This window comes from Liolophura sinensis, chromosome 7 (genome assembly GCF_032854445.1).
Source record: "Liolophura sinensis isolate JHLJ2023 chromosome 7, CUHK_Ljap_v2, whole genome shotgun sequence".
Taxonomy (NCBI): domain Eukaryota; kingdom Metazoa; phylum Mollusca; class Polyplacophora; order Chitonida; family Chitonidae; genus Liolophura; species Liolophura sinensis.
Window position 1 is genome coordinate 47609751 of NC_088301.1, and position 11375 is coordinate 47621125.

General features: G+C 36.3%; 1 protein-coding gene across 1 annotated transcript; it reads left to right on the forward strand.

Annotated features, from left to right (window-relative positions):
* The first annotated feature begins 4312 nt into the window (after positions 1–4312).
* LOC135471503 (peroxisome assembly protein 26-like) lies at positions 4313–11126 on the forward strand. Its single transcript, XM_064750764.1, has 5 exons — positions 4313–4498; positions 4937–5077; positions 5590–5981; positions 7129–7272; positions 9713–11126. Exons 1-5 carry the CDS (start codon positions 4353–4355, stop codon positions 9805–9807), a joined length of 918 nt encoding a protein of 305 aa, XP_064606834.1. The 5' UTR covers positions 4313–4352; the 3' UTR covers positions 9808–11126.
* The last annotated feature ends 249 nt before the right edge of the window (positions 11127–11375 follow it).

The following is an 11375-nucleotide window of genomic DNA, read 5'->3' on the forward strand; positions in this document are numbered from 1 at the left end:
AGCCTTGGTTTAGTGAACTCGCGTCTGAATCTGGGGAATGTCGCTCATCTGCGCCTCTTGTCCATCATTCTCAAGTTTCCACCGACAACTTGTGATTTGGGTATTATCTGGTTGTTTCTCTTTTTAGTGTATATTAATTTCAAGAAAATATGTTTGGATGCTTATATTGAATAGGTTAGTGAAAGAATACTACAAAAAAAAAACAAGACATCCTAAGTCATTCCTGTCAGACATCATACCTTCCTTGGTTGAAAACCATTCACATCCTCGATGGACATGAATGCTTCATTCAGATTGTACACAGGCGTAGACAACAATAAACATTTTGCGAATTGTACAGGGACACTTTAATTATAACCTCTAAATTAGTCAACCTTTTATACAGAACAGACACTTTATTTAGTCATTTAAGCTGTCATCAGATATGTGTTTATAGCAAAATGGAGCGTGTTGTTCCCTCAGGCTTGGTTAAGCAAAGGTGCGTCTGAATGTGGGGAATGTCGCTCATCGGCGCCTCTTGGCCATAATTCTTCGGTTTCCACCGACGAGTTTTCAATATTATTTGTTTCCTACATTATTTAAACCAGTTAAAATACTATAATGTCTATGAATCACACCAAAAAATGAACTTATGAGAAGTGTGTTTTTCATAACAACATTATAATTCAAGGAAACTTCCGATGTTATATACGTATCTAAAGTATACTGTACATAAAATTAGTGAAAAAAAAATGTGTTTTTGAACTTTGCTCAATGAAAAGACCAACGATACAATCCGAACCCTTGAACAATCAAAGACATTCTGAATCCCTTTTGTGAAATGTGTTGGGTGAAAACCACGACCTTTTGAATCCATTTATAGAACTGTGTTGAGATCCAGTCTTATTCTCCATGGAACAGAATGACTTTTTCAGACTGCAATTACATGCACAGACCTAAACATTTTGATGTTGGCGCAAATAATTCAACATTATTGCTAAATATTTTGCTCTCATCGAATAAGTGGATAAACATCGCACCAGAAAGATTTGGCACCTTGTTGTTCCTTCAGATATCTTTTGGCGAGCGCGCGTCTGAATCTGGGGAATGTCCCCAATCTGCGCCTCTGGTCAGGGATTCCCCGGTTTTCACCCATAATTTTTCAATGTGTAATAATCATTTTGCAAAACTAATTAAATCTTTCAAAAATACTGCAATCTTGTTCTATCATTTAAAGCTATGAACATCTAAAAAAGTTATAATTTTTGCATGTTCAAGTCTAATGATAAAGCCTCTGAAATTGGCAAAACTGCAGTTTAGCTTCCAATATTAACAATTCTGTATATCAAATTTTAGTTAAATTTCTTTCTTGGTTTGGCTAAAATTAGTTTGCGCTATGCATAAAATTTGGTAAATTCTTGTCAATACACAATATCAATGAATATCAAAATGTTCCATGCGTAGCAAAAAAATAATATAATAAAATGATTGAAATAATATGTTTTGTGATTTTGCCCATAGATGGAGCTTCAGTAATTTTAAATTTATTTCCTTTTACAGCTCAACAACCTCCAGATTTATTACAGGAAGCAAGCATTTCAGAGTTTCATGTAAAGTTTCTTTGATTTTCGGAACAAAAATAATCAAGGATCTCAAAAAGTATATTGTGATGACAGATTTTCCTAAAATAGGATTATCGTCTTCATACGCACAACAAGTTATTAAAATGTCCAAACGTAGAACAACATACTACTTCTGTTTCTAACTAACTAGAACCGATCGAGGTCTGAAAGTTTAGAATCACACAATTTCTGGTGTGACCGGTTTCAGTAATGGCGCCTATGTAATATAGCTACATATCCAGGATCGCCCTTTAACTAATGTGTGACCTTGACAATCTCGGCCACAGCCAACAAATATACCCTCAACAGCAAGTTGAACTACCTTCAAATGTAACATGTATTGATTCTGTAATTAAATTTTGTTTCATAAAAGTAAACTGACCGTTGAAATGTACCTTGACGTTTTGCACTTAGATCGGCCCGGCCATTTTGTCATGGTAGAGTAAGGACCTTCCCGCTCGGCATGTTGTCTAACAAAGGAGCGTTGCCTGGACTTTGGCCATTCCGGCCTGCCACCCCGCAATAATTCCCTAACTCTCAGAAATCTAACAAGTTACCTTTTTCGTTGGAACTCAGGAAACAACGACCATATAAGCCATTTACCGATTGGTGGTAGGCCTACTCCGTAGGTGTGTTAACCTGGCTTGGGATGCGTTAAGTGGCGGTTACTGGACCAAGCTCACTGATAATCGCGTTGTTCAACTGGCCATTCGCCCTAAAGTTGATAATAAATTTGAAAATCAGATTTAATAAGTTTTAACAAATAAAACTTGCATTTTTGAGACAAAATGTTTTGGGTACATATTTTAATGGAGGGCAGCCATCTTGGACATTGCCGACATTTTGGAGTGATCATTGGAGGGAATAAAGTGAACTTAAAAAGCTCCTCGATTCCACCTCATATGTTTGATTTTAATCCTCTTACCTCAACTTCAATTACCCGCAATGTGATGCCCCAAACCTCTTCATTATGTAATAATATGGTGGAAACATGGGGAAAATTTCACTCCACAATGGCTGCATGTCTTCTCTATGTGCGCCTATAGATAGCTCTAACGGCTAATAATGTACGGAAGCCGAGAAGGTTCTATCATCTTGAGCGAGCGCAGCAGTATTGGGTGCAGAGAAGGTAACGGGTTCATTCTATGAGACCGTGTCTCAACAAGTTGTAGGTATGAGGCATGAAGATGATTATCAGAATGTGGTTTAATTCGTTTCCTTTGTCATAGTTATACAAGACTGACATTTCAGATATGATAGTGTATGGTGTCAGTATATCTACATGTGGTCATAAGCACGTTTAGTCTTTTACAGTCCACAATATTTCTCAGAACCAATTACATGGACATATTTTCTGAAAGCTTGAAAACTGCCAATGTGAATAATTCCGTCGATTTTTTTTGAAAAAAAAAACCCACAAAAAACAACAACACTTTTATACATTGCGCAATTTTAAATTGTTTAAGGACCTATAGTTCATGGTTTAATATCAAAATTATTTTTCTGGCTTATTTCATAGCGACAAATATGATTAAATTTAAAACATGACTAATTTTATATTCATATGTTGAAGACCAAAGCAAACAAAAATTTGACACTCCAATGATTTATTTATTTTAATCATGATTTTTGTAAAATTCATTGTAATATTTTGAATAGAAATAGTGTTAAGTGACTCTCATTAATAACACTACTGTGCTTTGAAAAAGAAAATAACGGCCTTTGTTGTTACTAAGGTGCTATTACATTATATATAAGTCCTTTAAAATTAAACTGTTGTTTCCGCATTTAACAGAGTGTTAGGATAAAATTCGAAAGGTGAATTAAAAGAAAAAGAACGGGTGAAGACAATTAGTACATAGATGTATATGTGATAAATCTGCTAATATAACTTTGCACGGAGTACAAAGTTAGAAATACTTAAAATGTAATATGCAAATTAGGTTTAAAACAGTAGGACACGTTATCTGTTGATCTTTTCAAAAGCACAAGGCACTGTCAACACTTGAGAAAAACTATAATAAACTTAAACTTTATAATCAATACATTGAGAAACAGAGCTAATTAACGAATGATTAATTATTGTATTTTTGAACAAAATATTTTAAAAATTAATCCTTGCAAAGAATATAGCTCTGGACTTCATGTATTGTTGTTGTGTATTAGATGATTGGAACACATCAAATAAGAGATGACGTGTTACATGTACACTGCCATTGTACATAATATCTGTATATGATAACAGAAGACTATTATCCGTCTTCTAATGATAAATAAAAAACACATAAGCAAATAAATAGAACGTTAGCCCTAAAACATGATTCCCTTTTATTTTCTTTGAAGTGTATTAACGTATTTATGTGGAATTTTTAGTAGAAGATGACACTGGTGTGAACTTGGTGATATGGAATTAGTGATAAAAGGCTTCCATACATGGCAGGTCCGGTAGTCCTGGGTGCCCATGTTTAGTGTGGATAAATTCTTCAATGGGAAAATTCAACAGACAATCCGAAAATCGGTGCGGGAACTAAATGTTTACAATGTGTAACTTTTTACTTTTGCAGTTAATGTATAATTGACGAAATAAGTAAATAATAAGCTGTATTTGACAAACGAGGAAACTGCATGAAAGATGGATTTCTATCACTGTGGGGAGTGTGAAACCATAACCGGTCACATGATCACAGCATGGCCGCTGTGCTAGCGGGAGAGCACTCCCGAAAAATTTGGGTTTCGCAAAATTCCTCCAGCATGCTGGATAAAAATTGTGTAGAAAATGATATTACCGCGTGCATAGACCGAGCTACTGACTTTTTGTTGTTGAAAGATTTTGAAAAATGCGCTTTCGAGTGTATAAAGGGACTTATAATCGCAAAGCAGCAAGCAGACGAAGAAAGGTGCGATTCTTTCAAACGTTGCACTGCATGCCTGCGGGCTGCATTTTGTGTATATCATGCCGGTAACTAAATAATAGGCTACATGCTGTAAAAATACGAATGTCAGTTTTGATTTGTTACAATTTATAAGAATTGATAACATTTGTGAACATGCATCAGTCAATTTCATGTGATGAAAATGACAAGCTTGTTAATGAGACAGTTAAAGAGTGATGAAGTGAGTCCACTTCACCCAGTATTAACTTGTTTTTTGTTGTTTTTTTTTTTAACTTTAAATGAGCATTTTACATCTGATAGATACGTTTTAATTGTTTTATTGAGAGAAACATACAATTACTGGTCGAAAAACATGAGTCACGGTCATTAAAAGATGTAGAGGAATAGAAAGGTAACATACATGGAGAAATAACCTTTAACCCCATTTTTTCCCCTACACAGTGTTAATAGAGCCTCGGAGATGTTGTGTGTTTTGTGGATTCAGGCATATGCTGAATTGGATCGTTGGCGGGAAGTGTTACCTTTTATAACACAGGAATACCAAGGAATAGAAGGATGTCCAGTTAAAGTTGTTCAGCTTCTGTAAGAACTTAACATGTTACTACAATTAGCCATTTTTCTACTGTAACATTATCCAAAAAGTATCAGATGGTCAAAGACTTGAAAAGCCGATATATAAATCATTGCGTTGATATACCATTGAAGCACATAAGTTTATTAAGAGGCATTGTTTAAGCATGAAATACTGATGGATACATAGTGAATTGTAAATGTTAATTGTATGTTTGGCAATGTGTAACTCATAATTTAAGTTACCTTAAGGATTTTCTGTCACCATGAAAATCAGAAAAATTACATTCTTAGCCAGTTTATGTGATTTAGTGGACTAGAAAGGGATCTCCTAGTGAGCAGAAAGTGAGCAAATAAGGTTTAGGTGTAAGCATAGACATTGAACATTTGGAATCAATGACCTAGAATACTATTCTATCATTGTAGGCCTATATTGCATTTATATGTAAGTGTTGAAATTTATTTATAGCCTATGTGAAGATGTAAACAATAAACTGGTGTGTATTATTCTTCAAACATTTCAGAGTACTTCTCCATGCTAAAGTTGAGGAATTTGCACAGTGCCATGCAATAGCAAGCATATGGCTGAAGACTGACCAAAGTGTCAAAGATGTTGAAGGTTATGCGGTCCTGGCTGAAACCTATTTGACTCATGTCCTTGCAAGACAGAAGAAGTGGCAAGAGATGGGTGCATTTCTGAAGAGTTGTACTTCATTGTCTTCAGAAGAAATGACAAGACTTACACAATTGTCAGAACTTTTAAAAATCACTGAAGAAGACACTTCTAGTAGGAAAGAAAGGGAGATCAAGGATTTAGTACAGAGGCTCAAGAAACGATCCCAAACACAACAGTGTAACACACACTCAAGAAAGAATGCCATCTCTGAGGTTGGGACAGAATCCGATTGCAGCAGAGGTAACCAGTTAAAACATTTTTGCGTTGGGGGAAAAGGTGCATCATTTTCCTTCCTTTTTTGTGTGTGTTTTTGTTTATTTATTTTTTCATAAATATGGATTACCAGTATATAGTTTTTATGCTTTGTAAGCTGTAGCTTTGTGGAATGGTCATGATTAACCAAGCATATAAATTTACACACCAGAACTCTGATCTGTTTCATTCTACAATTTGTTCTGATTGTGCTGACTTGTGCACAGCACCCTGACACATAACTGCAAGGCTTGATTTAAGGATACTAGACCCCATCTGAAAGTTGGTCATTAGTTTTTTTATTTTACAATTTCCCCTCCTTTAAAGATGAAAACTGAGTTCAAATTGTAGATTCTTAAGTTTGGCCAAGGTGTGAACCAAGGCAGCAATGTTTTCTTAGTTCTCACTGATTAAGAGGATTAAATCACCGAGGGAATTACCAGGTGTGAAAAGATATGCCTCTGGTAAATATTTATGATCTCCTCCTACCATTTGTTTATGAACTGTGCACCACTGCATGGGCAGGCCTGTGCCAGTGAAGGTTGTGTGGATCTATTTGCATGTTAACAAAATCAGCAGCCTTCTAAGAGGTTTTACTCTGATGTGTAAAGATTAAAAATTAACTGTTGCATTCGTGGAGCAATATGCTTTTTAAATTATTTCATAACTAGTTTGATCAAGTCACATTTTGTTTGGAGATGGCACAATTCTTGATGAAAATTAATTTGCAAATAATTAAAGACTATTTTGTCACATTTGAGACTCCTCCAGACATTTTTCTCATTTTACTTTAATTTCTTGATTATTTGTCAAACAGAATGCTGTGATAAACATGGCTTCAGATTAACAAGTTACAGAAAAAGTTTGAGTTTCAAGCAGTTTTATCCACATTACAGAAATTATTATTTTTGTTCTGTTTTGAAGTTTTCCAGACTTTTTTTCATAAACAGTAGGTTACTCTTAATTGGAGATGGCTTTACCGAGAAAGGTAACAGACTGAGTTCGAGTTTTGAACCGTTTATTTCTTTCTTCAAAATTATGGCTGTTTTGTTCTCATGTAAGTGGGCTTTGACATAGCTATTATTTTGAGAACTCCAACCTGTATTTTTCACTGTCATCATTTTCTCTGTTTCAGGAAACCACAGGCGCATTGTGACATTTGTCCATGGGTTAGGCCTTTACGTTAGCCGTGGACTTAGATACATCAACCTTAAAGTGATCTACAAACTTATCTTTGTGGGAATGTTTGTGTACCTGATCACAATACAAGCCAATGTGGGTAAGTACATGTACATAATGTGTTAGTATGATCTGTTGATAGGTTATTTGAAAGAATGGCTTATTCTTGGGAATCAGATTGTCAGCCAATCAATCTGTCAATCGTTCATCACCTACAGGACTATCAGTCCCCAGTCAGGCCGTATCTAATATTTTGAAATTTGCAGCTCTTTCACTCAGCACGAGGGAATATTTATTTATTTATATGATATGTGGTGTAATGTTATGGTCAAGAATTTTCCACTTATACAGTGGCTGTCAATTTTGTGGGTGGAGGAAACCAGATTGCTAATGGTAAACTATCGACCATTGGCAAGTAACAGGCAAAGTTTCCCCACACGTGCTGTAATATGTACCCATTGCTAGTGAAGATATGTGGTCTTCCACAAACACTGTATGAACGTTGTGGACCCCTTTTTGTCAGCAAGGTCCCACAAGCAGTGAGGGTGTAGGAATCTTCAAATTCCCTGTGCAAGGTGGGCTTTGAATGGGTCCATTAAAGGTAACCACCAGATGACGACCCACTCCCTGTAAGGGTCAGTACACTTTGACTGGGTGAAGCTGCATCCTTGAATAGCTGCAATTTCAGCAGCTGTCCCCCCAGGCTCTGTCTGGTTTCCTCCCTCTATAATGCTGACTGCTGTCATAAAAGTGAAATACTCTTGAGTATGGCTTAAAACTCCAATCAGATAAATAGATCAACAGCTGTCAAATGAACCTACTTGAAACATAAAGTAAATGATTTTACACTGAAAAGGCCTGCCTCATTCTACCTCAGTAGAATCTGAATCATTGGGTGACAAGTCAGCAATGCCACTTTGGCTTCAACAAAATTTTAGTTATAGATATCATACAAATGCAATATTCTTGTATCCTTGAAATCAAAAATGAGAACAAATACTAAGTCTTATGCCAACACAAATCTGTTACAGTACAAGTTTGTTTTGCTGAAAACTGTTCTTCCCATTTAAATTTTGATTGAAAACAATTGAAGACTGACTGAATTCTCTTTGCAGAATGGGCTGCAGAATCCGAAGAACCCCCATGTTCTTCTGTACATGATCTTGTGCTCATTTGTCACCTTGCTCTCATCTTCCACACATTGCAGATTTGTTTCAAAAGCAGGTTTGCATGTGGTGCACAGGGAGACCACCAAAAGATACACCAAGAATTTTGCATGGCGGCAGTGTTGACACGGATATTCTGCATCAGGAAGGAGAGAAATGAGGAGTGACCTGAATTTGTACTTCATTGCCTTCCATTGTTGGACTGGTCTTAACCATGGTGATACTCTTTTTGCCGGCATAGATGAGATGCTGCATGAACTGTAAAAATTTCTCCAGAACCTTGATCTGCCTCAAGGTCAAGGTTGTCTCTGCGCCATGAGAACTGCTGTTAGGCAACAGGGACTCATTTCCTCACCACCCGCTTCTTTGACATGTAGGCATCAGTATCAAGGGGCATTGATAACAGGGCCATTGTTGTCTGACTTACACAGAACAGCATAGGCTGTTGGCTTCTACAGCAATGAACGGAGAACAGCCTTTACCAGTCTACTGTTAACACTGTCTTCTTCACCTAAAATGTGCTGTGCTAGTCGAGCAACAGTAACCCTGTTGTTAGTTGATACCCCTGATACCCCAGAGGCCTGTGTGTTGTGTGCTACCTCTCCCTGAAACATGTCCCATGGCTGGAAAGGTGGTGGTGGGTTGTCAGTGTTGTCCTGTTTGTCACATGTGACCTGCTTTCCAACACATATACCAGCTGAAGTTAACGTTAAGATGAGAGTTAGGAGAAGGATGAGTAGTGAAATACTGTACAGAGGAACTAGGAGGATAGCATTTACTATTAAAGGCAAACTATTCTAATTTGGACCCATCATATCCATCCATATTGTCATAATGATTCATATGTCATAATATCATAACAACGCGAAAAAGTGTTTCGTTTGTGCTGTGGTATCAATTTTTGATTACAATAGACGGTCAGATTACACCATTTTTGGGGTACGAAAGTAAACACCAATCTTTTTCAGGGTAAAATCATTTATTTAGAGGTACGGATTCCTTTGAAAACTGATGTTTAAGTTGCAGCTGTTGAAATGAGCTGACTTCCAGGCATTCATCAGTGACAGTGACAAGAGGTCTTTATGGAGGCATTTTGCCTTAAGTGTAAAAGTTAACTTGGATGTTGATAAATGATGTATTGTCAAACTAATGCCAGATTCAGAATTTGATTTCCCGGAAAAAAATGTATTTATATCTTATGTATCTTAAGAGAGCTGTTTCAAAACTTTCAACTGACATGTCTCAGGTAATATATACAAGTTTTATATAAAGGACTGTTGCGGAGATTCTAATTCTAAGACATAAAAAAAACAAAACTAACAGTGAAATGTTGTGCACTTCATGGCTAATTTCCCTCCTTTTATTTGACTGCAGGTGATCTGATCTCTAATACTACCAGAATAGGCCAGGTAGGAGAGGCATTGAAGAAAGTACTGGTTTCTCTTCTGTGGCCTAGACATCAGCATTAGCACACATGTGTGGACACGGGTGTAATGTATATCATCTTATGACTGTACAGGTATACATTACCTGATATTGTTACGATCACTGTGAGTTGATGTCTAACTCATGCTGGCTTTCTTCTCGGTTGTACTCAAGAAAGTCAGCGCGGTTTCCTCCCAATATGATGCTGTCGTATGAGTTAAATATTGTTGAGTACAGCACAAAACACCAATCAAGTTATTAAGTAAATACCTGATCACCAAGGAATAACTGGCAGTTAGATAATTTACAAGGTGACTTTGCAACAAGGTATATATGGATGTCAACTTATGGTCTTAGACTGAGAGTTTGAGGCCTTTAAAGGTGGCGAAAACATAAAAAGCATGTACGAGCGTAAACTACATAAGAGTGTGAAATTACTTGTAAATTTGATGGGTTCTTTGGTCTTTAAAGAGAAAGCAACAGTTGAAAACTCATTTTTGCTCATGTTTATACACATGTAGTTATTTTCTTGTATAGAAGGTCTGTGTTATGGTTGACTCTTGTTTTATAATGATGTTACATGTATGTAGGCCTACAATGCAGTATCAGAGGTTAAAAAGTAGTTGTTTTACAATTAATCCATATATGCCTCAATCTGATGTTTCTGCAGAATGTAAATGTAGTTCACGTTCTCTGTTAAACGAAGGATAAGTAAACACAGAATCATGCATCAGTGGAAAGAACTGAAAGAAATGCTATCGTTTTTTCATTGAGGTGATATCTGTTAATCAATGAATCAATAATTGTTTGTTAATGTAGATATGCTAAGATTCCAGATTTAATGTTTAGATATACAAGAGGTCACTCACTTCTTGTTAGAAATGAATATGAAATTTTGAAATTAGAATGTTACACCAGCACAGTAATGTCCCTTGTTTTTCTGATTGACTGTCATATATACAGACGAAGAAAGCATCCAGTAACTTGTAAATTACTTCTTTTGTTCTGAATCTCATGGATTGCGTTATGAAAAAAATTTATTAAAGATTCTCTCTGAATAGGTGCTGTAGTTTACAGTAATAGAAGATATAGACAAGCAAGCAAGCTATTGGACAAAGTGAGGATGTTATTTATCTTTGTAAAGGGAACCTCCGTGGCTGAGGTAGTTGCAAGCCAGCGCAGCACAACAACCCAGGAGGTTGTTACAAATATGTTTGCTGTGAGTTCCTCTCCTGCAGTACGTGGCAACGTCTGTCATCAACTTGCAGATGGTTGTGGGTATCCCCCAGGCTCTGCATGGTTTCCTCCCACCATAATGCTGGCCACCATCATATAAGTGAAACATTCAAGAGCACGGCATGAAACACCAATAAAATAAAGAACTAAATAAATAAATCTTTATAAAATGAGATCACTCAGTTGCTGTAATATTTCAAGTTATATTGTGCATAATGTGCACACCTCTAAAAATCAGGTACATTGGACCATAGCTAAAGACCTGGATTAACACGGCAGTATTCGTGAATACACAAAACTACCAACTTGTTCTCATTATTCAATAATTGCTACCCAGTCCTATCCAAGACTATAATTCAGAAGATTAATCTAATCC